Below are 27,712 nucleotides of genomic sequence, written 5' to 3' on the forward strand. Positions count from 1 at the left end.
AAAGTACTGCTTACATATTTATGCATTAAAATTGATGATCCAGTTATATAATAAAAGAAGCCATTCTGCACAGAGTACTTTTAGTTTTGATGCTTCATGTCCATTTTGTTGCTAATACTTCTGTACTAAGTTAGACTTTGAATGTAGGACTTGTAAAATAGTATTTCGGTGAGACATTGCTACTTTTACGCAATTAAAGAATATGAATCCTTCTTCTATCATATAGTTATGGTTGTAACATCCCTTATGTGGGGCGCACCATCACCATCATCATGTTCAGCAGCAGCAGCATCCAGCATCCAGCATCCAGCCCGTGACGCCTGCCCACACCTTATCCGGCTCCTCCCCAGTCGTAGCCTATTGTAAAGATGGCGTCCATCATGGAGGGGCCGCTAAGCAAATGGACAAACGTTATGAAAGGTTGGCAGTATCGTTGGTTCGTTTTGGATTACAATGCCGGCTTACTCTCATACTACACGGTACGTTCATGTCCACAGTATGTAAATGCTGAACTGATCTGTTAAAGAGGTTAGATTGTAGAAGTTGTCGCTGGTTGTCAAACACAAGTGGGATAAGGGCCTTGTGTTTGTCAGGAGTTGGGAGACTCAGCTGGCACAAAGAGGCGAGTCTCTTCCGAGACAGATCCTTGCGTTAGCCAGTACCAACCGTCCTCCAAGACCAACTGACGAATCCGATGACAGTATGTTTTCCACACTTCCGCTTCAGCTAGCTAGCTAGCTAGCAAAGCCAAAAGCCGAAATATACAGAACTTGTCAAACATTGTTGGTAATAGTTTACAGCATTGGGCGAGAGAGAGAGAGACAGAATTGTGTATCCTTGCGAGATGACATTTGTCCCCGGTAGTTAAATGAGTCCCACATTCACTGGTTTGCTAGCCAAATAACTAGCTAGCTAACAGGACACCGCGGGAGGAGACAGTGGCTGCTAGTTAGATTTTGATTAGATTATCCCGTTGCTATGAATTCAATACTCTGATTAGTAATACCGAAAATAAAACCAGTCTAGAAACTCCTATGTGTCGCTTCTAATGAAACAAGTTGTAAGGAAGGTAACAACTAAGAGCCGTCCACTCCTCTCAGAAAGAGAAAGGGTCTTAAGGCATTAAATGTCTTATTTACTGGACAGTACAGTAACGTTAATCGTTTTTTCCGGTGTATTAACTCTATATTGTAAAGCTAAAACCTCGTAGCAGTCACTACCCTGAGCCCTGACTGAAGGAGGGTTTTGTTTTGATAGTATGTATGACAGTAGTCCCTGTCGAGATATAGTGCTAGATGAGGATTAGCTGTGAGAATAAACCTGAAGTTTTGTAGTTACATTTCAGGGGAAAGCCACAGATGAGGTGTGAAAAAGTCCATTTTGCTCGAGAAAGTAGTCTCGAGAGAAAGCTAAAGTCCTGAATCTGAAAAATGTAGAATATCACGTTAAAGCAGAGCAAGACTGGAGTAGCAATTTTTGATGATGAAAATAATCACTTTCATAGCAAAAATGCCAACCATTTGTTTGTTTCAGCTTCTATAATGGGAGGATTTGCTGCTTTTCCTCTTTCTTATGATGGTCCGACAAAACAGGCACTCTGAAAATGTCGCTTTCTGTTCTTGAATATTTTGACATATATTTGACAATAACAATGGTTAGTTGCAGCTGATCTGTTCTATAACAAAATGGATCAGTTAATTTAATAGGACAAAAACTTGAGTTTTAAAAAAACCCTACCGTACCCTGCATACTGACTGTATGAAACCCTGTTAAAATCTGTTGCTTGATTTACAGTCAAAGGACAAGATGATGCGGGGATCCAGAAGAGGATGTGTGCGACTTAGGGTAAGATTCTCAGATTCTTTTGACAGTTGTCTTAAATCTTAAATTAAATGCACTCTGTTAATGCTTGACACCCAGCGTAGGACTGGGTGGGCAATCTGTTATAAAGGGCTGGTTCACTATATGTAGGGACGTGTAGTTTTCATCTGACATACTAATTGCCCGATTTGTTGGAATAGTTCAACAGACCAGTCAATAGCTGACTGCAGCCACACTTGTTTAGCTTTCCCAGTAAAGGCGTTTGCCCTTACAATGCGTTTTTTAGCAGGGCTGACCCCTAATAGTCGAAGACTCAATGCTTCGATGGGCGGAGCCTGATTCGACTGTCAATCTAAAAGTCGAAGCTTCGCAGCAAAACAAGGATCACGCCATTTTGGCGATTTGGGGGTGCTCAATGTCTGATTTTACATAGAACTACCAGTTTAAAAAATAATTTCAATAATTTTTTTTTTAAAGTTTGTGAATAAATCCAAAATTGTAATCCTAACCCTGGGTCATCAGTGTGCATGTTTAGGAGTAGGGTTTATGTGTGTAGTGGCAGAAGATGAACACTTGCTGAAGAGACAGCCCCAGCTTCGCTGGTATTGTGCCAAGTTGTCCGCACCTCACGGGACTTTCGTATAATTTATCACCGTTGATTAACCACATAGAGAATATTATATCGTTTTAAATAGTCCCCCCAACCCTAACCCAGCTCGCAATCGCCGTGCACAAAAACACACATGGTTCGACTATCAGTCGACTATTGGCAGGATTGACGATTTAGATTTGACTAACGTTATGTAAATCCTTAGTCGGGGACAGCCCTAGTTTTTATTATTGAGCCATGTCCACTAGATGGCAGCAGTTGCGCTACTATGTTATCTGTGTTTATAAGGGTAGAACAGTAGGAAGGGAGGATTTCTATTGCAGTAGGGTTTTCAAGGTACTGAGCCTACAATAGTACTGAAAGACTGAGCTCTCATTTCTGGAAGATGTTGTCTTTGTCAACAGAGTGCCAGACCTAAAAGGTAGTACATTGACTTAAGTTGAGGAAACATTTGTTACTCTTTCCCTTTTTGAGGCAAACATTTGTCACCCAAATTCCCAACTTTAATTATTTACCCCCAGCAGCATTCCAATTCCTGATCCTGTACCTGCCCTCCTAAAATCAAGGAGGTGAAGTTTCTCATGTGTTTTCACAGAAGCCATGGCAAAAACCATGTTTTATGCCACCACACCTGTTTTAGGACAAAAGGCTTGCAGAGCACCCTGAACATGTTTTGGTAGCTCTCACTGAAGGGAGGAAGTGTCTCCTGAAAGTACCTTTATGGGTGTGTAGTCATGGGTCATAGGTTTCAGTTAGGGTTCAAGCAATGTGACAACGAATTTATTGCAATACTTTAATTTGACGATATGCATTATGGAGCAGATAAATGAATCCTTATCAATTTAACCCTATCTATTGTATTACAGCGGGTATTGAAAGTATTTATTTGCCTTGGACTTGTATTTTGAATCTATGAATGGGGATGTAATTATGATTTACACTGATCTACAGAAGAAAAAAATGCTTTTGAATATGAAAACATCTCAACAAATTTAAAAATCATCATTTATTAAACTTGTCAACACCGTTTAAATATCCCTGTCTGTTTTCAGTTTTTTAAAAAGTGCTTATATCAAACCCTGATGCCCGTATCGTATATTATACCAAATGCTGAGCTGACATTTTCAGTATTTTTCGTCCGTCTGTGGTCCTGCTAAACCAGTCATGCAGGTAGCCATAATATCTGGTGTAGCATTATACTGGTTGTTGATGTTGGATTATTTTCAAGTGCAACAAGACAACTAAGTTTTTCACTGAGTCATATCATTCAATCTCTGTAGAGTAAGAGTTGCCCCATGTCTAAAGGTAAAAAACTTTTAAAAAAATAGTGGACTTCAACTGCATTAGTCCACTAGCCTTCAACAAATCATTACCTTTGTGTGTCAGTTTTTGGTGACACTGTTAAAAATCTGTGCGGTATCTTATGTGGTCATACTTTCTGGTCATCTTAGGCAGAGCAAGGAAAATAGTTGGACATATTGACTGTTTAAGATGCTGACTGGTTTCAACCTGACAGGGTGAGAGATAAGGCCAGAGATACTATACTACTATACTGAACTATATACTATTACTGTGGACAATGGAAGTAGACATTCTTTCCAGTACATAATGAAATGACAGCAATGTACATTATCACAGTTATTTCAAAAGATTAAAAATGACTTTAGAAATCAGATCATGTAGTATAATGCATCTCCATTGTGAGCCACGTAATCTGTTCTAATCTCTTTCTTCATACAGTCAGGGATATATGCATTCAATATCAAAATCCTATTTTCCTCTCCGTCTGCAACGGTCACCACCCGTGAAGGACTGCTCAATGTATTATACTCCATCCACAAATTAAAAAATCTATCATTGTATTAACTTGCTCAGTCTTTGAGCTTCCATTGTACAAAAATTTATAAAGACAGAGTAGTAGCATTTTTGTATTTATTCATTTACCTACCTGTCTTTATATCTGACAAAACCTTTTATAGTTCAGAACAAAACTAAGCATGGAGTCACTTCTGAGAACATCCCAAGTGGATCGTGTGGGATTTATTTGTGCAGCCTCATTACTATAGCACATGACAAGATATGGCACAGATCTTTTCAAAGAAACTGGCTACGCTCTGTGGACAGCGGCAGAGACGATGCCCCTTTCATTTTCGTTGTTTCATGTGGAGCGACTATCTATCAAAAACTATTTAAGGAAATGTTATAACACAAGGGAAATTTTTTATGAAAATTATTAAATTAATCATAATGTTAATTGTTTTGGGTAGCGTTTCTTAAAAGTGGTTGTTTATGGTGAGCTATTGTACTGGACTGCAAGATAATTTACAGGTGTTTATAGTATTTCATCCTCTCCCTGTAGTTGTTATTGTTTTTATTATTTGAGGTTTGTTGTATGAGTCACACACAGCCTGTTTCTGTTGCTAGGTGCAAATGTCCCAGCTAGCCAGCAGGCCATTTCTCTGCAGTTCTCCTCTCCTCCTGTTTGCTGCTAGCTGCTGGTCCCCGGTGTCAGTTTCTCTCCACCCTTCACTGCCTTTCTCCTCCTTCGTTCTCCCAAATCCCACCTCCTCCTCCCCTCCCTTCTTCTTTCCCATGTTCCAAAAGGCTGCACTCGGATGTGTGTGTTAGAGAGAAGCACAGAGGGATTGTGAGAACGCAAGAGGATCTTTTTGAAGGGGATGGACCAAGGGTAATTTACCAAAGAGAGTCAGTCAGGGGCTGCTGGAACATGTGGAGGGCATGACGACAGAAATGGAAAGTGGAGTATGACGTGTCCCGCTGTCTGACTGCATGCTTTCCCCCCCCCCATTCTCTTTCTTTCTCTCTCTGTCTGCCCAGGGAGCTGTGATCGGCATCGATGACGAGGACGACAGCACATTCACCATCACTGTGGACCAGAAGACTTTCCATTTCCAAGGTAAGATGTAACCCCTTTTAATTTTGTTCTCTTCATGCCCCCTCTTCTGTGTTACTATCACTGGCTTTCTTTCTCTGTGATCTCGTTTCCATCCATCCCTGCTGTTCATTCTCTCTCTCTCTCTCTCTGTCTCTCTCTCTCGCTCTCTCCCTCTCTCTTGCTCCCCCCACCTTTTAAAGATTTGGATTGGGCTGCTCTAATGCCAGGAAACACATGCACACATAGGCATCTACACATTGTCAAAGCGTGCTGTGTGCGTCTGAGCTTTTTCTCTCTTCCTGTGGAACCTCTTCAAGCTTTGTGAAGTTGGACTGATGCGTATTTCTGCAGATAAAACAATATTTGTTCCACTGCAAGCTAGACAGATTTCTCTGGAACAGAAGGAGCAAGTAAGGCTTTTTTTTCCCCCCACCCTCCTCTGCCCTCCTGACTGTGGCTGAGGAGGACGATTGCTGCTTGTGTGTCTCTGCAGTTGAGCCTCTGGGAATAATAAGGGAATACTGCTGAGGTGGAAGCTGAGCTCAGGTCTCTTCTGGTTGCTGCCGATGTTCACCCTTCGCTACGCCGCTGCTGCTGCCACCGCTCGCTATCCGCCTACCACTCACTCCATAGGGTCAGGATTGGCTCCCAGCTACGGCATCGCCCCCCTCCCGTCTTGCCAACCCTTCCCTCTTTTTTGACAGGGAGCTGTCCAGTCCAGTACACCGCAGACACCCCTTTTTTTAGTCTATCACTCCACCAGGTCTTTAACTAACTTCCTCCACCTTTCCTTCATCTCTGTCCTTCCATCTGTCTATTTGTATCCATTTCCCCTCCCACTGCCAACACCAGACCCCCCACACTTCATCACCGGTACCCCCACCCCCCTTCACCTGCTTTCTTGAGGGTCACCAGCCACAGTCCATGGGCCCCCCGCCCCTCTCACCACCTCCATGCCCTCTCCCATGTCTGTGTTCCGAAGCTGTATGCTGTGGTTCTACAAACGGAAGGGTAAGGAGAAAACCGTGCACGTCTTATGATCCGCATGCATGCCAGTCCCAGGCAAAAGGATCGAGTGGAGGCGTCGTTTGTTTGCCTTCTGGGATGTGCAGTTAGGGTGGAGCAGTACGTTCTGTAGCTCTCGGGTGTATTGGTTTGTTATGGAGGTTCAAGGGCAGTTCAGAGCAGCATGAAATAGACTGTTGGCATGAGGTATTCTTAAGGAGACAAGCGTGTGTGCGGTGGCCTGAATCAGTCGAATGTTTGTAAAGTGTGTTTAGAAAAGGATGTTTGTTGTTACAGGTGTTTGTCCTGTTAAGTGGTTTGGCTGGTTTTGGCTAAACAATGATGTAATCTTAGGGTTTTTTTTCCCCTCAGGATGTCTTTGTCAGTGAAGAATAGCTCAAATATCATTGTCTTGATTTATTCTGGAACTCTCTGTGCCACAGTTAATCTAATTCTTTGCCAATTGGCTGTAATGCCTCAGTGAGTTAAAATTTAAGATCATTATTTAAAAACCATAATTAATGCAATCAGAAATGTATTTCTGGCAGGGTGTAAAGATTGCATGAAAAGGAAACGATGACAACAAAGATGTGTGTCAATATGATGATGCATTACTACAAGATATTTGTAAAATATCTTATTCTTATATTAGACATTTCTTGACCTATAAACAATTAGAATCAAAATTCTACTTTTTTAGTTCAGCAGTGTGGGAATAAATTATCTTTGAAAGCAGCATCATAGCACAGGACAGTCTGAATCTATGCAGCACACTGTGACCCAGATGATCATGTTTTTGTTTGAGAGGAAGCAATGAAATGTCATTAGAAGACACATCTGCTCTCCAGATACCCAGAGGAGCACTGTACCGTACTATCTCATGTATCACCACTGGAGAAATGGGCCGAAAATTGGCACTTAATGTGTGCTGAGCATGAGATTCTGTATACATCAGCTGTTAGTTTGGATATCAAGAGATGCACAGGATGTTGGGCAGGAGGAGATTTCTCTGTTGCTGTAAAACGATCCTGGTCAGAGCGTGTTATGCAGTCACATAGGTGTCTGAATGTGGCCGTGTGTGTGTTTGTGTATATATGTATGTAAGGTATAGACTGTATGATGGGTAGAGCATCACTGCCAAGACTAAGAAGGGTTAAAAAAAAGGCACTATAGACTGAGACCAACACACCTGCTGATACACTGCTCATTGTCAAAGTGTTTTTCATGCTATGGTGTAAAAATGAAAAGGTGTATCTCAAAGGTTGAAGTGTAGCTCTGAGCCGGCCGGCCGGCCAGCCGCTGTGCTAGCCCAGAGTGGAGCTCTGTTCTGTCTTTCTATTTAGAGAAGCATCCATTATTCATCTTTCCCGGCGGTGCATCAGAGTTGCCTGAGAGCCCTTTAGCTTCCCGTTTTCCTCTTTCCCCCTCTCTTCTCTCATTTGCTTCCTCTTATCGACACTAGCTATCAATCTCTCGTCTTCTCATTCCTCTTTGTCAGGCCTCCCTGACTGCCCGAAGTATCGGTCCAGGCTGAGAGACCCCCGTGCATGCTCTCTCCCTTGTTTCCAGGGTCCTTCCTCACCTCAATATCACCTGCACTATCTGCTCTCATCCCCTTTTAAATGTCCCACCTTAGTTATCATTTTTTACCTTTTTTGCGTTCTTTCAGGACTGCATCTGGACTTGTGTATTTAGTTAAAAAGATGATCACACACAGCTTAAATTTATGCCACACAGTTAAATCATAGATTAAATGAGCAAAGTACTGAACAGATACTTGCTTCCCACCACATTATATTCATCTTGAAATTGTGCATTTTCTTCAAAACCACATTTGTGTAGCTGCCACTGACAGGTTGCAGTCCTGAGCACCAGGTCCTCTGTCCTCCCGCTGGAGCATACTGAAACATTTAAGCAGCTTGTCAGAAAATGGGAGGAGGAGAAAGAAGAGGGGAAGGATGAATAATTCACAGAAGCATTATGGAGAAAGGAGGAGCAGCATTATGGGAAGAGGCTGGGCATTGTAATGAGAAATCTTTGCAACTGGATACCTTGGCCACTGAGATGGGAGGAGAATCCTTGGGTTAAGAATACACCACTGATGCTGTCAGCTTAGTGTGTTAATTTGTCTTTGATGGCATTTTATGCAGTCTAGGTGACTATAAGGTTATCCGCATTAAAAGATAAACCAAAAATTAGACCAAAAATTACTTTTCATGTGGGTATAAGCTGATGCCAGCAGTATGCCAATATGATGGCGTATATCCTATATAAATTGTTTCATTGCATTTTTTAGAATGCAGTTGCAGTATAAATAAAAACAAAATAAAAGGGCCATTCTACTAGCCAGGGGGTTTAGGACACAACATAATTGCAGTGTCCTTACATGCCTGTTCTAATGCCCTTCATTTCCTTTTAGCTCTTTACTTTAGTTGACACTATGGAATAAATGCTAAAATATACTTCCATCCATCGTCAACCGCTAAAATATACTTAAAATCTGAAAATCAAGTAGACTGTAAAGGGCATTAACATGACATCTCTGTACATGGAAGTTGGTCACTTCCCCCTGCAAACACACACAATATCCAGCGCTGGGTGCGTTTACAAGAGAAAAATGCACCAACACAGCTAAAATGATGAAGAGCTGTTTAGCCATTGACTGGATAAATGGTCTGAGAAAGAATTCGGGCATATGTTTTTACAGACTTGAGGCTAAAGGGATGAGCAGCAAATGGATCACTACAATTCAGTGAGACATTTGTAATCCTGCTTCCAAAACGGGAATATGTAATTGCAGTATTGTGCAAGGTATGTGACAGTTTTTTTAGTAAAATAATGCCTTAGATTCTTAACAGTACTGAGTGGCTCTAGATTACCTTTCTAATTGTTCTCTGCATGATGGTTTAATTTATTTCTATACTGTCAGTCCTGTACGTCACACAGAAAATTTGTGATTCCGATGGCCTTCAGTATGTTTTTTTAAGATATTAGTTGGTTTTCCTCTTGGTATTGCACCTCTACCCATCTTATCATCCACATCAGGTTTGTTTTGCCATTCTGTGTCGTGAAAAATCAAACTTTTTTTTTTTTATCGCAAATGTATTTGTCTGGCATCACTTCCCCAATGAGGTGACCTCCAATGTGGACTTTAGGGTACATAACTGCAGCTGGACTGGGGTTTACTGTATCTGTCCTAGGTCACGATCCAATATCTGTCAGGTTCTGTCTGTAATTATTAGGAAAGTAAGTGTAAGTGGATATGTTGGAGTTTAGTGGTGTAAAGTACTATATCACCTCTATGTGCTTGTTCTTGTAATAACTCTCTGCTTTCCTCTGGCAGAGAGGCATCAGAGCCCACAGTGGTAGGGTTTAGACAGAACACCATCCTATGTTATGACACTTAACAGCTGGCCTGTGAGACTGCGTTACACTCACAAGGTGCGTTGTAAATGTCATGTTTGTGGAGTTGTAGGAGAAAGACTTTTGCTCTTTATTTTTTTTTTTTGTTCCTCTATTAAATTTGATAATCGCTACAAAACAGAACCCTTTTCAACCCTCTGCAGATAAACAAAGGAAGTTCATGATGACTGTCATGACTTACATTGTTTGTTGCTTTATGGCCTGCTGGTTAACTGATTTGCTGAGTTGGTTAACTGCTTATATCTACCTGGGAATATAAATCATGGTGTACATGTGAGCCACAGATTAGGACAAAGATTGAACTTGCAACACAGTTCATACAGATATAGCATTTGGTTTTTGTTAAATGACCCTGCTACTACCTCTCCTGTGTCATGAATAGCGCCAAACAACATTAGCCGCAGTAATCTGTTCCTCTGGAGAGTCTGTTTGGCTGAGGAGAAAGTGAGAGGGCAGTGAGGCGCTGTCTGAGTGGATTGGCTTGAGCTTCGGCTGCCTTTTAATGTCTTTAAAAGCTTTTCTGCTGTAGCACAGCTCAGCCTCTGTGCTAGCGCAGCCATTCATCTGCTGTACTGTCTTGTTTCCACCTCTATGAAAAATGACTCTTACACAGGATATAGTTTGCCAGCTAATTCAGTGGCATATATCTTAAGTTCTTCTTTCACTCCTTTTAGAGTTATAGTTCTTGTGGACTGTGGTGGCCATCTTCTACATGCAGTAAAGCTGCTTTCTATGCAAGAAGTTAAAAACCTTTAATACTTTAAAATACAGTCTATGAACACTTGCATACATGCTACAACCTGCGGGATGGATTCAGTCCTGGCCATGTGTTGGCAGAGGACAAAATATGGTATCTCTGTATGCCATTGGCACTTTGCTGTGCATGTGTGCGTATTGCATATGTCAGGGTCTGTACTGGGTCACTGTTTAATGTCACTGGCAGTCTGTTGTCTTTGCTCTGAGGCCCCATCCACAATACTGCGTTTTCGTTTTAAAACGAAGACCTTTTGCTATGTTTGCACTAGTGTTGTAGTCAAGACCAAGATCAGATTTTATCGAGACAAAGACAAGACCAAGACTATTAGGGGCAGAGACGAAGTCGAAACCAAGACCGAGGGAGGGCAAGACTGAGTCAAGACCAAGACCAGTTCTCCACATTACATGAAACACAATAAAATGTAAAGTGAGATCATAGGTACTTCTCAAATGGATTTGAAAGATCCACATTCCCATAAAAACAGCCACATACAAACACTAAGCTGAAATCAACATAAGCATCTTTATTCAACTTTTCCATGCTTACCATCGCGGGGACAGTCGTTAATGATAATAACACATTTTTAATTAGGGTTATTGGTTGCATTTGAAGCAATACATTTTCCATCCAATCAAAGTAAGGATGTTAATAAATAAATCAGAGTTATGGTATTGACTGGTCTTGAAAAAAAATCCCGAGTCCTCAATGTCCGACACCGAGACAAGACAGAGTACAAATGCAGTCGAGTCCGAGACGAGACCAAGACTATCAAAAAGTGGTCTTAAGACCGTTCTCAAGACCAAGACCAATCTCGAGTACTACAACACTAGTTTGCACCTCGCGTCCAGATTAAAATGGTGAAAACGAGACCTAAAACGGGGAAGTTTGAAAACGCTGCGGACCCCGTTTTTTGTTTTGAAACTCCGGACAGTGCTTTAGTGAAGACGGGCAAAAACGGAGGACCTTAGAAACAATGACACAGACGCTCACGTTTGGCTCTCTGATTGGGTCTCATAAGTCATGCAAAGTAGAAACACGATGTTGCTGACAGAGTTTTTGACAGGGTATTTTTATTAAAATATTTTGTACTGTGCAAATAAAACTCATAGCCCACATTTGTAGCTACTCTGCATGTCTACGTATTTACTTTGTGACGACTCCCGGTCTGTTTTCTGCCACCACAGTCACTTTTAACTCCCCTGTTACGTTCAGTAACAGTCCCAGCTCGTAATTGGTCCATGCAAAATAAAATCTGGTGTGGTTCTTCATCTGCATTTCTTTATTCTTTTGTCAAATCTTCTGTAACTACAGAATGGACCATCTGCTTCATGTGTACACCGGCACGCGCATGCCCAGTATACGTGAACGCCCACTAGATGTGCGTTTTCAGTCGTTTTAGTGTAGACTGAGATCAGTTCTATTCGCAGCTAAAACGCTGATGTGGACAGAGATTGTATTTGTTTTAATTAATTTTATAAACTAAAACGGAGAAGTGTAGATGGAGCCTTGTGGTATAGCCTTGCCCAGATCCGTTTCACACATGGACCCCATCCAAAAAAAAAAAAAAAAAGGCGAGAATCAGAACTGCCATGCCACTCTGAAGAAGCGTTTACTCCTCATTTTTACAATGATCATATAAGTATTGATTCTTTTGGTGCTGATTAACCCATCAATATCATAAATAGGACTGCGCACCAAAACTCAATCTTTGAGTACTACTTTTATCTTCTAAAAATGTGAGTGTTTATGTATTTGATAATGCCTGACTTAAATCAGATAAATAAATGTTGTACTATATTTAGGTAGAGCCCTATCTAGCTTCCCTTAAATATTCTGCTTGAGTACTTACATCAATCATACGAAAGCTACCTTTCTTTAGATTTGTTTTCTACAGTAGCACAGTTAAATAAATGCTAAATTCCAAGCTGATATTTAGGCACAGCCCTAGCCTATCTAGCTTTGCTCATTCCTGTAATTTAAAGAAATAGTATTTTAATAATTTTAGCCAATACACTTCCTTGTGTTTTAGTTGTATGAGATGATAAGATTAATACCACTGTCCGTATGGTAAATATGAAAAATCAGACCCTTAGCATAAATTCCGAAAGCAGGGGGAACAGCTAGACTGGCTCTGTCCAGGGTTATGTGCTGGACAATATCTTGCCATAATAATTTTCTAAGTTTTGTCATCGCTATGAGGTTGCCAGGCAACCAGCAGACACTTTGGAAAGTGACTGCACCCATCCAAGAAATACTCCGGCACATAACCTCCGTTAAAAGACAATGTGTTGTTTTTAAACTTTAACGTTTTTCTACAGGTTAAACAAACAAGATATTATGTGTTATTTAGTGAGCTGTTGAGGTGCTGCTGGGTGGATTTTATTACCTATTCAGTTTGATGACCTTTTAGCTAGGCTGGCTGTCTTCCCCTTGTTTCCAGTATTTATGCTAAGCTAAACTAACTGGCTGTTGGCTCTAGCTTCATAATTAACAGACAGAAATGAGAGTAGTATCTTCTCATCTAAGTCGAGTAGAAGCAAGTTGAGTTGAGCTGGTACCATGCAGTGGAAAGGGGGCTTAAGATGTATTTCCCAAAATGCTGAAATGTTCCTTTATGGAATTGTATGTGCCATATGAAATATATGGATCAGACCTCTTTCTGCATTTGATTTTCAGCCAGGAAGTTAACACTGTACTGTTTCTTTTTATTTTCTTATTGGACTTTATTGTCTGTGTTTTTATTTGTGGTGTTATTTAAGTTGAAAAGCACATTTTCTGCCCATCTAATATATAAAAAGGGCTATACAAATAAAGCTTATGGTTGTTATCTTTGTGAAACTGCATATACATACATGATTGTAGACTTTTCAGCCCTGAACATGAGGTTAAGGTAATTTAGATAAAAAGCAAACGAAAATGAATATAAAGCATCCATCACTGTATTACCAGTACTCATGTCATTTCAGTGTTGTCTTTGTGCCATTAGTGTGTAACACGAGTGTAATCGCTACTGATGGTGTCTGTGTGGAAAACAGGGCTCACTGGGTGTGTCTGTGTGCTTCTGCCCTCAGCCCGAGATGCAGACGAGCGGGAGAAGTGGATCCACGCCTTAGAGGGAACTATCCTCCGTCACACCCTCCAACTCCGGGTATGTAACCATGCGCTGTATGTGTAAGTGTTTCAGTTTCTGTTAGTCTGTGTCTAGCCCATCCAGTATAGCGACAAACAAAAGTAATTTGGCTGTGGGTATTTTTTTTTTTTTTTGTTTACCTGTTTAGTCGTTTTGCTGTGGGGTTTCTTGATTTTTGTTTGCCTGTTTATGCTAATTCCTGAGTCAGCATGTAGTTTTACTATTTACCATGTTATTTTCCTATGCAAATAGGCTCTTTGTAATACATGAAGAGTATACTGGCATAGATAAAGTGAAGACTAAAATGTTCCATAGATGTCGTTGCTTTGATTGTGGGATTTTTATTGAACCTGAGATTGCATGCATTTGCATATTCTGTAAATCATGTAGTGTGTTACACCACAACACTCATATGACTTTGAAAGGGTCTTGGCATCTCAGGTCTTGTTTCTTAGCACTTTAGCTTTGTGTCTTGCTCATACCTGATCTTTTTGCAGTTGAGAGTCAGTGACGAGTCTTAATAAATGGAAATAATGACAGTCAGACCATGAAAATGGAGGATGTTATGGTGGTTAGTGCCATAAAATCTGGCTTAGTTTTGTGGCAGGACTGTTTTCTTGTTTGATTTACTGCTGACCTGCTGGCAGCTTGGCTTGTCCCTTTTATTTTTTGTCTGTTATTTTACCAGTGTTCAGGCCACGTGTGTCTCAGACTTTTTCTTGCTTGTCCCGACTTCCACTTGTTCTCTGGCCAACCGTTTTCCTGCTGGCCTACCCAAACCTTTCTTCCTTTTCCCCTGTCATCATCATATACGTACAGCTCTTCACAACCATCTCCTCATTTTCACCCTCATGACCAACCATTTAATTTGCTCTCCCTCCTTTCTTTTTTTTCCTGCCTTCCCTCCCTCTGTGGCAAATCCTTCTGATGTGCTACGTGCGCCTGCTTGCTCTGGGCGGGCACACACACAAACACACACTTATGCAGCTCGCTGTGTCGTAGCTTCATATGACCTAGCAGTAACCAATCCGAGACCTGCTTGCTTGATCAACCAAACATCTGCCGCTGCTGCCTCAGCCAATCAGAGTGGGCGTTAATGCTTGTCCCTGTCAGCATTCGCCGCTGCTTTATGTGTTTTCTCTTCTGCCTGCGTGAGAGGAAGTGTGGCTTTCCTGCCAGGGGAGGGTCCTGGATTAACTCAACGCTGTCTGCCTTCATACCACACGCTCAGCTGATAACTGCTGCCGAAGGATATACTGTAGCCAGACTGGCTGCACAGCGAGAAGGCTGCTGTGGTTTATGTTGGCATACTGCAGTGGAGAGCGAGCGAAGGAGATTGTTTTCTGTTTGTGTGTGGTGGAGGGGAGGAGGGGAAAAGGACGCCAATTTAACCAGAGCTGGTTTTGTTGCTGTAAGCAGAGAAAAACAGACTTAACAAAAGGCAGAGAAAGAGAAAACGATCTTGTGTCAGGCTAAATGGCCTGATGGGAGAGATGTACAAGGTTTAACGCAGAATGTCCATTGGAGCGAGGCACCCAGTAAGTAAACACACACACAAACGCAAAGCGCCACTGCACCACAGCAGGGATAACTTTAAAACGGCTGCAGTGCGCTGCTGGGGCAGCGGCAGCATTTTAAAGTGGGTCACACTGCGTGGAAAGACAAATAGAAACTGGGGGGTGGGGGCGAGTGTTGTTTGTAGAGGGTGGGGTGGATGGGTTTGTGAGTGAGACTTTGCGGGCTGCTCTACAATATCCCCACCATGTCGCACAAACACACACACAGGGATGCACAGCGAATCAAATACATGAGGTCAGCCGCCATTGCCGGTGGTTGTTTAATTAGACCTACTTCACTTCAACACATAAATTGACTGACCACGTTGTGTTTTGCATCGACTCTGCACACTGACGTCGGCATGTAACGTGTGACCGTCAATAACTGACTATTGCCGTCCACCGTCGCTACGATTATCCTGCTACCCCAGTGTTTCCGCTAAGTTGCACACAACTCTGCTGCGAAGAAAGCTGGAGGACGCTGTAGTAACACTGCGTGAACAGGGACTTTTTGTTTCTCTTATACCAGCGAACACAATACATTCAGTAGCTTCGTTGCTGAAATAGTCACGTTACGAATGACAAAAGTAACTTAACGAACCCGTATCGCATACACTTATCTATGATTGCTGCAATGTGGTGGTACTTTCCGCACACACCGGGAGAGCCTCGTTTCCCATAAGAAACCTGCCAGACTGCGTCACACACAGGTTACGAAGACCAATTTCCTTAAAGGGCAGGCTCTGCAGAGTCAGGCTGTGGGTGTGCTAAGCTAACGTGATGGAAAACAAACTAAGCTTATATAGTTATTAATAGTTTGTTTACCTTGATAGACAGAGTGGGCAGTGGTGGAGGAAGGAATCTGATTATTTAGTTAAGAAGACCACACTCTAAAAATATTCTGTTTATAAGTACAAGTCCAGCGCTAGAAATGTTAAAGTATTAAAAGTAAAAGTACTCGATGCAGAAATAATGCCCCAACCCCATCCACCACGCTCATCTTGAAGATTATTTTCATTATGGATTAATCTGCTGACAATATTCTCCATTGATAGATTAGGTGTTTGGTTTGTAAAAATTCTGATAATCGTAAGGAATGCCATCACAATTATGTGATGTCAATCAAGTGACATGTTCACAATGCTTGTTTAGTCCAACCTTAAAATTATTAACAATTAAAGTAAAATGATGAAAAAGATCAGCAGCCAATCTTCACATTTGTCAAGCTGGAACCGTGAAATGTTCATACATGGAAAAATAAATAACTTATCGAAATGGTTGATAACCATTGTAATAGTGGCCCCCCCAAGCAAAACTGTCATTACAAAGGAAACATTGTACATCCTATCTTATGCAGTTTTATGGCCGGTCAAAAAATGGTGGGAGTGGAGGTGCAGACATCTGGGAATATTTCAGGAACAGCAAGGAAGTAAGCACTATGACGTAGTGGTACAGTGGCTGTTTTTAAACCAACCACCTGCCTGTGACTTTCCAAACTTATGCTCGGGTTATAAAAAAACAAAATGCTTCCCCTCCATTATGTGTCTTCCTTTGCAGTCCTGTTTTGTTTTCACCCTGTTAGCTTCATTTTCCTGCTCCAATTTAGTTTCTTTTCAGATGTACTTAGGCTTACAACGAACAGTTGTAATGTATGGCAACACTTCACTGTGAAAATTTGAAGTTTATGAGATTGCCAAAGGTGTAGTCCACACCCTGTATATACATAGCACATGTAAAAGTTTTGGCTTTGATCTGAATTTAGGTGTTTTGTTTGTTAACTAGAAATGACCATGGTGTAATGCCTTAACAGAAAGATAGCTGCTCTTTTCTCAATAAACTGGCGTGATTTTCCAGTGTAGTAGGAGTTAGCAGTCAGGGAAAATTCCTCACACTCTGATGACTGTGCCAATCCAGAAAAGGACGCACACATGTATACAGTATATAGAAGTTCACCAGTGCATCAAAATTGTTAGATTTTTGCTCAGGCCCTCTTGTGGCCAGCTATATTTTGTTGTTACGCTAACAGTGAAAGTACCTTTGATCCTTTTTGAGGAAGTTTGGGCAGTTAACTGCAGACTTCATGGTTGCTGAGTTTACTCAGACTTTGTTCTCTATAAAGCTATGTTTTTACAGTTTAAACATTAGCAGGTCTCAGGCCGGGGCGGCTGCTAACGGTGTTTGGCTGTTAATGGCTTTTCTTCACATTCCTGTGAGATCGTCTTTAGCAGGAAGAAAACCCCCCACAGACTCAGGACACACCAGGGCTGTGCGACGCAGCAAATCCAAAGCAGCGGTAGAGCTTGGTTTACTAACAAGGTTATCGTTATCAGTTGAACTACTATTCTTTTGCTTTTTCGTGTGAGAGGTGGTGTTCTGTGTTTTTTCATGTCAGAGTAACTGCTGCTGACACACGCTGTGTTAGTTATCTTACTGATTTGTTTGGCTTGACCTAGAAGGATTATTGTGTTTTCATTGGTGCCGAATGTTGTTACTGTTGAACATGGGGTGATTTTTTTTTTTTTTTAAAGGAAGTCTTGTCTGTGCGTGCGTTTATTTGCCCATTTTCCTGTTTGGTTTTGTGACACAGCCAACTGGATTGTTCTCAGCTCAGACAGAAAGAGACAGATGCCCGGTCACGTCTGTCCTGCCAATAGTCTAGTAATTACCTTCTAATGGATATTATGTAATGAAAATTTCTGTGCATGTGTGTGCGGAGTCTTGCGTTTCTGATTCTGATGGGGCTATTAAGGCAAGCTAATTAACAAACAATGGATTTGACTGCACCTCAGTCCCTTTACACACACGCTTCCCTGTCAGTAGCTAAAATCTCGCCAGCCTTGAGTTCCTTGATTCAGTTTAGTTGAAGCCTGAAATTAGCTGGCCTCTAGTCAGTCGGTCAGGCAGACGGACCTGCTGGCCTTTTATGTAGGCTACAATAGTATTCATATCTCCCCCCAGTACAGTACGCTGCTGGAAGATTCTCCTGAACTGTTGATGTTTCTGTCCACCATTTTGTCCAACAGTTTACAAAGCTTACCTGGCCAGGAGGTGACAGAGATGAGCTCTTATTTTTATTTTCTATGAACGGATAATACGTGACTACGTGGTTTATATTATTGGTTGTGGCTGTGTATTTGACTTTGAATATGCAAATACTGCACACATTTCGTTTGAAATTAATTTGATTAGGGCTGCGCTGATGTGTTTTTGTTCTTTTTTTTTTCTCCATCCTCAGGAGGCCGAGACAGGATTTGTTCCGAGTGTTCAAGACTTTGACAAGAAGCTAGCTGAAGCTGACGCCTACCTACAGATTCTGATCGACCAGTTAAAGGTAGGACTCAATGGAGCAACACCTAACAGACATCATCATTTCATCTGGAATATTGTGTTTATTTTTACCTGCCTCTCACATTGACGCATTTAGCTAAACATAAATCATTTTCACAGGTCAAATAATTTATTCTGAATTGCAACCTAAAATTTACTCTAAAACTGTAAATTTGTCATAGACATGGTATGGCACTGTGTCATGACCTTTCCCTTAACTTGTCTCTTGTTTCACTTTGCTGCTCTCACTCCCTTCTGTAAGAAAGCAGAAGTTATACAGAATGAGATTTGTGGTAGCACGATGATAAAGCAGAAAATTATGTATTTTAAAGAAGCAGCAGCAGCAGCACATTTTCTCAGGCAGACTTAATGACAATACTGGAAGTGTCCTTCCTTGGGGGAGAAGAGCTTGCTACTTGCCGCCACATTATCTGTGAAGAATAGGTAGATAGGCACTTTGTTCATGCTCAAAGGGAAAATGCAGTGTTGCAGTAGCAGCTGCTTACATTAAATATAAATAAAAAGACATACACAACTTAACAAAGAAGAACATGTAGAAGTTAAGTTAAAATAAATAAATAAGGTATAAATAACAAATATATATATTCATTCAAACTACTATGCTTTTTTCATTTCATGCACAATGTGACTTTTTCGCTCATATTTCACCTCTTTTATTCTTTTCCATCTCTTGTTCTCTGTCACTCTCACACAGCTGTTTGATGAGAAGATCAAGGACTGCAAAGAGGATGAATCACGTAGAGTGAGTACCAGCAGTGTTGCTCTGTCCTCGTGCATATGCTCTCTGGTCTGCTCTTCTGGCTGTCATTAGAGCTGAGGCTAACAGCAGGGGAAGCAGGCTGACATGTAGCCCTGGGGAGCAATAGATGAAAGCTGTCAGTGTGGTGCAGATGATTGGTATCTTTCGCTTGTCAGTTTTAAGTAAGGGGAATAGACGTCCTAAAAGTTTGCAACATACCCGAATTACGGGCAGAATCCTGTCCTGTTTATCACGAAAACTTGTCTGAACCTGAGTTTTGATGAGTTATAGCCTAATAAAGCATTTAATACTGATCATTGTCCACAGATGGCGTTATTACAGCCACAAAGTAACACGTGTGCATGCTCTTTCCCTGTTATTGTTTTCTAGTATAGAGAAAGACAGTGGAAGTTGTAGTCGGAAGGACAGGCAAAGTGTAGCTGCAGGCGGCCGTGGAGAAAGAGATCAAATGTGATCGTCACACTGATAAAATTAAATGAATTGTATGTAACGGATCATGATTTACACACTGTTACATACAACAGGGTCATAGTTGTTTTCCTAATGGCATCCTAATTTAAGCGTTGAGTTTTGACTTTCACTTTTTTTACTGTTGACACTAAATGTAATGTACAGGAGGCCGCGCTACACCCGGACCCCCTGTCCCGGATTTCACGTATACTCATCTGGTCACTGTAGTTTTAAGCCATCTTATTTTTTAAAAGGTTAAAAGATTGGTTCAAAAATGACCTATGGTACATTATGACCTATTTCTCATTTGTATTGACTGTCTCATAATACTGCTTTGTGTACCTCAAGTGGCGTTAGTCTGATAGCTCAGGCCTCCTCCCATACGTTTCACCAGCTCACGCAGCTTTTTTAGTCTAATAATCCGGCCGAACTAGCAGCTACTGTTAGCCCCACAAAGGGTGGTTTTTTTTTTTGGTAACTTGTAATTTTAGTTTTAAGTTAATTATCTGGTAGAGTTGTTTAGTTTTGTTGGAGGAAGCAGTTCAGTTTTAGTATGTCTCAGTTGTTTACCAGCAACTGAGTGATTCACTTCCTCCTGGAGATTAATTCTGGCTTTTGGTCGCTTTGACTAGTTTGTCACTGTTGCCTTGCCAATCTCTTCAGTATGGGGAATTGTCTTGTAGATTTCCAAAGAACAAAAAAGCTGCTGCTCTAAGTTGTCTTCCAGTTGTGCTTTATTTGCCATTAAACTGATCAGCGCTTCTGCTTCTGTATGTTGTATTTGTTTTTAAAATTGCTGTTTGATTTTACAGCCTGTTTTCTTTCCATTTTTACAGAAAATTGAAAATTTGAAGGAGACTACTTGTGTAAGTCAGAACTTAACACATTTTCCTTCCCGTCTTTGAGTTTTGAAGTCAGTTGCCAGTTGTTAAATATGCATTTTCAATCTTTTTCTTTCAGAGCATGGTAGAGTCCATCAAGCACTGTATTGTACTGCTGCAAATCGCCAAGGTAAACACAATATCGGCGCATGTCTGATTCATCTCTTTGTAGTTTGGTCTGCCCACTTCACCATAGTCATTGTTGTTGTGAGTCCACATCAGTGTGCATTGTGTGTTACCTTGCCTCTAGGGTAGTTCCCTGCTTACAGTTGCTATCTGGGTCGTTGGTTGGTGAGGGTGTAGCCCAGTACTCTGTTTCATCACATGTTCCATTCAGCACTTTTGTAAAGGAAGTGGAGCAATCATTTCTGCTTCACATAGTTGTAAGGTGAGACTTGTAGGGTTTTTTTAATCACTGAACACTTTTACTCGTGAAAAAGAATCTAGGAAACATGTAGATTACTTTACAGATTGGCATGGCAGAGCAATCCTGTCCTTACTGATAATGAAAGAACTGATGAGGGTTTTACCATGTGATGAAAGGATTACTGCATGTGGCAAGTTGGTGAATATTGTGAAGCTCCATGTGACGAGAGGAATGCATCTTATTGCTCTCTACGCTGCAGATGCTCAGGATGCTCTATGAAGTGACTCTTCAACCTTCCTACACAAGTAGTCTAACATTGTCTTCTCAAAATTTTAAGGACCAAAGTAACGAACAGCAACACGCAAACGGACTTATAGTAAGTTTGACATTCTCCGTCCATGACAGAAATTGAAATCAAACAAACTGCTAACTTTCTTTTCTTGCTTAATTTACTCTCTACTCTAGAAAATCAGATATATCAGATCTCTTTAGTGCATGCCATCTAATTTGGAGATAAGCTCCATCTCTAGCTCTTTCCTTCATGTCTGCCACCACTATCCTGTTGATTAAGTTAATAATTTCTGAGAATCTGAGATTTAAATTATTTTAGCAATGGCTGGGAGCTATTCTTTTCTTCATGAAGATATGAAATGTGGATGTGTGTGTGAAAACTTTAAATATAGAAAATGCACATTGTTGCAGAAAATGTGTACGGGAGACTATACATGTGTTTGCATGCCTGTGTATGAGAGAATGTTGCACTTCACTTTACCCACCAATTAGAGGGAGCTTATTCAGCTTATTCTTATTGATTTATCACGTACACACTGCCTGCTTATTGAACCATCAAGCACTAATAGCTGGACAGCCATCCAAAGAGCACTTTAGTGGCTCTGTAGGTGTCCTGTCTTCATGTCGAAGTGTCTTGCATGTTTTAACCACATGTCACATGGATTTTAAATTACTGACAGTTCTGGTGCACTGCCGATTATGCAGCCCAATGGAAAGATATCCAAATGTCTGCATCCAAGTTCCCGATTCAAGTTGGTACTGGGGAAAGAGAGATTCCTGCCCATATTAAAAATGAGGTAGACCTAGATTCAGTAACATAATTTACTCTAGATACATGGTATCCTATTTAAAGTGGGAAATCAGCTTGGACTGTTAAAATGTATTGCTTTCAATCGTGAATGTAAACCAAGAAGATCTGACTTCAGATTTAAAGAGTTGGTGGGAAAGATGTTGAAATGAGAAGCTTTCAAGTTTTAAAGAACACATAAGGTCTAACAAATCAGGACTCAGAAAAGGATTCAACATTTACTATATATTATGGCTAAATGGGAGAAAGGAGTGAATGAAGAGATTTTAAAAAATGATGAGATGGTGGTATGATATGTGGAAAATACACCAGACTGCTACACAATCACAGAGCTGGAGAGAATTTATTTGGAAGAATCAAAATCGTTACTTCATCACCCCAAAAGTTAAGTAAAAAAATTAGTCTTCAACAACCATGCTGGAGGCTATGTGACCACATGGAAACAAATCACACCTTTTTTTTTGGAGTTGTATAAAAATACAACCTTTGTGGGACTTTGTGTGAGATATTGGGTTACAAAATCCCCCGGTCTTGTCTTGTTTTATGCCTGGGAAACGGGGAGGGAAATGTATACGCAGGAGACCAATACTTCTCACTGACGGAAAGAAGGCTATCACCAAGAACTGGTGATAGCCGGTTCAAAACCGATGCACCATATTACAAACAATGGCTGACCATTATAGATGATATCCTATGATGGAGAATTTTTTTTGTTTGTTTTTGCAAAAGGCTGGGGAAAATGGTTAATGTATACATTTAAAAAGGCATATAGGCAAGAGTAATGTTTAAATAGAATGAGTGTGGTACTTGAAGCAAGAGTCCCACAGGGGCCGTACAGAGGCCTCTGTGGCTCTTACAGTAGACTTAATCTCATAGTCGTTAAGCACAGTATTATGTAGTGTAAATAGCACAGCATAAGCGCCGTCTAACTGCACATTTTTGTATGCCATAATCTTTGTGATACAGCTGTCTTTGCAGCTTTAGAAGGTCTAAATGTCTGTCATGTTGCCTGTATACCTATAATGTGGATCAAATAATGAATGCACTGTAGACCACCAGGAGCATGTTTAATTGACCTTGTTGAGCACTGCACCCTAAAGTGCAGGAATCATTTAAATCCAGGTCCACCAGATATCTGTTCAGCATATATCTGTTAAAACAATTTATGCTCTATGATTAGTTAAGGTTTGCTCTGCTACGACAACTGGCTATAATTAGTAGCCCTCGCCTTACTTTCATGAAGGCACGTGGACTAGTAGGCAAGTATCTGGGCAGTGCGGAGGGGAGGGAGGGAGGTAGGAAGGAAGGAAGCTTGAGGGTAAGACAGAAGTGGGAACAGAGGAGGGCTGAGATGTCAGACCAAGCGTCTCTGCATGATACCTCTGATCTGAACTTGCCTTTTGTTTACCATTAAACACTTTGGTGGCACAAAGAAACAGAAGAACAAAAACAAGATCAGAGAGTCATTTCCAAATCCGTAGAGTAGTATTTTTAAAGGAAAATTTGCCGTTCAGAAAAACAACCATGGCTTCACATTACGTGCCTGTTCCTGTGCATCTCAAATGACTTCATCAAAACATGCCTAGGAAAAAAAAAAAGCTGTAAAAATCACAGACTACAGGTCAATTTTGACTAACAAGATAACACGTCACATTGACTGGATCTAATTTTAGTGTCACCAAGAGCCCTGAGGGGTAACTTGTTGGGGAATGGGGGTCGATATTGTTTTGCTTTACGTTTTCAGTGTTCCTGTCAGTTGGGTCATTGGTGCCAGTCACCCCATTACACTGAGCCTGTTTTCAAATGCATAGACACATGACGTAAAGGTGGCTCTGGTGAGGGCAAGCCACTGCAGATACGAATGTCCCCACGGGTTTTTACTCTAGGGAGATCAAGTGCCGGAGAGTTAAAACATGGTGCTGATTTAGTCTGCAGCCCAGTGGAGTTAATTAACTCCTTTTTAGACTAGAAGGTTGCTCAGAGTTCAAGAAGAGCTGTTAGTTATTGTATAAAGTTATTGCTGGCTTTTGGATTTCAAACCGTTGCTGGTTTCTGATTGATTAGATTAATGAAACCTAGAAGCACGCCACTCTTTACAGGAAATGGAATGAAAGGAAATTGATCTTCCTGCGCTGGATGGTGCATATTTTATTTCACTGTTCTTGTTGTGGAGTAGCTACACCATTAAGCCGATCTATAACCGATGCACAAGCTGTGAAGTTGGTGACATCTGGCTTTGATGTTTTAAGGAAATGGTTTTTCACTGTGGTTTAGCATGTAGCCACATTTGTTATAGGTGTTGTTAAACAAGGCTAGTCATATTGTAGCTAGATTTTGAAATATAAGTTGTTTTCCTGTATGACTAGTTTTATAGAGATATTTTGCCGTATTGGATTCTTATCTCAAGGTTTATTGGATGTTAAAGAAAATTTTAGATTAGTAAGCAGGCAGTGGGTGTGCTATTGTGTTTGATGTCGCATATAGAGTTGTTTTTGTTTGTTTCCTTCAGAGCACCATCAACCCAGTGGATGGGATCTACCAGCCCCCTCTGGACACCCCCGTAGACAACACCACGATGCCAACACAGACCACACTACCCACAGGTTCCAGACATCTGCCTTCACACCATTTCTTAAACACTTGTAGACACTGTGATTGTGTGCAACATCATCCAGAGATGTTGACAACACCGCCCCCTGTTGTTCACATCTTAGTCTCCTCAAGTTGATTTATCGGCTCTGTGTGAAGGGCTTTGTGACAAATGACCATAATGAGTTAATATTCTTTCCCTCAGCAACATTTTATACTCTAGTGTTTAAAGACGGGGATGAAACCTGAAGCATATTGACAATATCAATATCATTCAGGGTTTTGATGAATGTATTAAATGTTCTTTCAGTGTTTGAAGGTAAATTGATAAAAGTTCCTGACACTTGAAGATCTACAGCAGGGTGCAGTCGCATTAGATGCATTATGGTTATTACATGTATTGATGTGATCATAGTTAATTCTTTAGGCATAATTCACCTGAAAATGAATGTATTAATGCAGTTCTGTGTTGAAGCAGATTCCTGTTCTTCGTTGTGATTATGTTTACAGACATTTTAGTCAGAAAATAATAGAATTTACTAAATTTAATCACATGGTATGACTAAGATCTGACAACATTTTTGGTCCGTTGACTGTGACTAGACAGTTTTTTTAAAAAATGTGAAAATTAACCATGCAAAATAGGCCAATCTAATTTCGGTCTCTTAATAGACCGTTTAATCCCGCTCACAGCTGAATCCACCGTCTGACGCGTCTCAGATCATTTTCTCAGCCCGCTGGATTTCTTTTTTTTTTTCTTTTTTCTTTTTTTATGTGTTTGGCTTCATTATGAGGCTTCAGCACTAACTCTATTTTCTCTTTTTGTTTGAAGACGCTTCTCAGGTGTGTAAATCCGACCAACGACCCTCCACGTTATCCGTTGGTCCCGTTGTCACGGTGATGGGAAGTCTGCAGACCCCAACTCCCAACAGCACAGGTGAAAGTTCACTTCCCTCTTGCAGCCAGTGATATCACAGCTCTGGGAGCTCTGCCACTAATTAATTTGAATTACACATTCCTCTAAAGATTACAAGATGCATAGAGCCTGTTGGACCCCTCATTTACCTGCACCATGAAGCTAATGTGATAAGGACTCAACCACAAGAGGAAATGTTATAATTATAATAATAATATTAATTATTGCTGTACTTCTCCAACCTAGAATGCTGTGTCCATGAACATCACGTAAATAAAAAAGGCAAGGGAAAGCAGAGGTTCATGCCTGTTTGTCTTCTGTGCTGAGGCAGCAGTTATAAAATGCTGCGCTGTGCTCTAAGGAGGCAGGCTGCAGGCTCAACAGCCCTGTCAAATTGCTCTGCAGAGGAGGTTGTCGCCATGTTAAAGAGTACTTAATTCTACTGTACACAGCCGGCTTGACAACATAATGTTGATTTGATAGATGAATAAAGGACTCTTTATTAATTAAATAGATCCATAAAATGAAAAGGAAAATGCTGCAAGAGAACCATGACATGATGCACAATGTTTGATTCTATATATTTTTTCCTCTTTCAGGGAGTGGCCCGTCTGGCCCCAGCAGCGGCATCTCCTCCCCGGCTCACATGCCCCTCCCCTCACACTCGGTGCCGGACTTCTCCTATTCCTCGAGTGAGGATGAGTTCTACGATGCTGACGAGTTCTACCAGAGCACCACTTCCCCCAAACACTGCATAGAGTGAGTACAGTATGACCGCGCCTGCATACAGTGAATCTATTGCTTTACAGCTTGAAAGTAACAGTGTAATTATCGCCTTTAGCAGGTTTGGTGGGAAAATGCTGCTTCAGGCGAATAAAGCCAGAGAAGTTTGCAACAAAACTTTCTGTAAAATCTCCTTATCTCTCCTGCTTCCTGCCCCCTTTCCGCTTCCTCTATCTCCTCCTCTTTCCCCTCAGTCCCTCAGGGCCCGCGGCTGCCTCATCCCTCACTAATGAGGTAACCGGTTTGAAACGACCAGACACAAACGAGTCCCTCAACTCGTCCATGTCCAACGGCACCACAGATGCAGGTAAAAAGGGAAAGCACACGATACGTACACAAATATGGTACAACAGTTTTCCCCCATTAATTTTAATGTTATTACAACCATATGAGACCTGTCCTGTGTTGCTCTGTCTTCAGACCCGTTTGATAGCCACGATGACCGTGATGATGACGGCGAAGGTGAGTCTGTGGAGGAGCACAAGAGCGTCATCATGCATCTTCTCTCTCAAGTTCGTTTGGGCATGGACCTCACTAAGGTAAAGGACCCCTGACCAGCATGCTTCGTTGTGATCCTGCTTTCTTTTTTCTGTCTAAATTTCCCTCACTGCAGTGGCCCTTTTTAGTCCTTTTACTCGCCAACATCATCTGTGCAAGCTGTGTCTTTTGAACAACCCACGCAGCTACAGTTTTAACAGTTTTCTCCTTCATTATATTTCACAGGTGGTCCTGCCTACCTTCATCCTAGAAAGGAGGTCTTTGTTAGAAATGTACGCAGACTTCTTTGCACATCCTGACTTATTTGTAAGGTAACGGTCATCTCTCTCATTACTTCAAGCTATTGTATCACAGATATATACAAGTATATAAAAAAAATTCAGAAATGGTAAAACATTATGTAGGTTAACTCAATCTTTGGACTTCCACTAGTATCGCTGAGCAGCCGGAGCCCCGGGAGCGCATGGTGCATGTGGTAAAGTGGTACCTGTCAGCTTTCCATGCAGGGAGGAAAGGTTCAGTGGCCAAGAAACCTTACAACCCAATCCTGGGAGAAGTCTTCTACTGCCACTGGGATCTACCCAGCGAAACCGAGGAGCCTCCCCCCCAAACGGTGAGACCGCATGCCTCTGCAGCCCTAGTTGGTTCTTGACTACTTTGGACAATGAAAATTAGCTTTTGTGGCTGAAATAAAATCAGCTGTGGTACTGAATCTCATCTTTTCACCACAGATTAATGTTAAACAATGCCTGATTTATTGCATTTCAATATGTGAACTTAATTGAACAGACTGGTGTCCACTTTATATCATACAAACCTGTGT

At 41.2% G+C, this 27,712-nt stretch overlaps 2 protein-coding genes across 6 annotated transcripts in view; both read left to right on the forward strand.

Moving 5' to 3' along the window:
• Positions 1-27,712, forward strand: part of faf1 (Fas (TNFRSF6) associated factor 1) — a 1,021,784-nt gene that overhangs the window by 833,813 nt on the left and 160,259 nt on the right. The window lies entirely within an intron of this gene.
• osbpl9 (oxysterol binding protein-like 9) overlaps positions 304-27,712 on the forward strand; it is a 31,070-nt gene continuing 3,661 nt past the window's right edge. The window contains exons 1-16 of one of the 5 annotated variants that reach the window (XM_046048837.1): positions 305-479; positions 1,795-1,845; positions 5,270-5,348; positions 13,584-13,660; positions 18,434-18,529; positions 19,241-19,288; positions 20,593-20,622; positions 20,717-20,767; positions 21,342-21,380; positions 24,613-24,706; positions 25,525-25,629; positions 26,208-26,367; positions 26,586-26,698; positions 26,812-26,930; positions 27,115-27,200; positions 27,322-27,502. In XM_046048837.1, coding sequence (XP_045904793.1) covers positions 369-479; positions 1,795-1,845; positions 5,270-5,348; positions 13,584-13,660; positions 18,434-18,529; positions 19,241-19,288; positions 20,593-20,622; positions 20,717-20,767; positions 21,342-21,380; positions 24,613-24,706; positions 25,525-25,629; positions 26,208-26,367; positions 26,586-26,698; positions 26,812-26,930; positions 27,115-27,200; positions 27,322-27,502 — 1,440 coding nt within the window. In that variant the 5' untranslated portion in view covers positions 305-368. Of the gene's footprint in view, positions 480-676; positions 701-1,794; positions 1,846-5,059; positions 5,121-5,269; positions 5,349-13,583; positions 13,661-14,784; positions 15,181-18,433; positions 18,530-19,240; positions 19,289-20,592; positions 20,623-20,716; positions 20,768-21,341; positions 21,381-24,612; positions 24,707-25,524; positions 25,630-26,207; positions 26,368-26,585; positions 26,699-26,811; positions 26,931-27,114; positions 27,201-27,321; positions 27,503-27,712 lie in introns of those variants that run through there. The other 4 variants (XM_046048839.1, XM_046048838.1, XM_046048841.1 and 1 more) reach the window with 4 other exon arrangements.

The sequence above is a fragment of the Micropterus dolomieu genome, linkage group LG05 (assembly GCF_021292245.1).
Source record: "Micropterus dolomieu isolate WLL.071019.BEF.003 ecotype Adirondacks linkage group LG05, ASM2129224v1, whole genome shotgun sequence".
Taxonomy (NCBI): Eukaryota; Metazoa; Chordata; class Actinopteri; order Centrarchiformes; family Centrarchidae; genus Micropterus; species Micropterus dolomieu.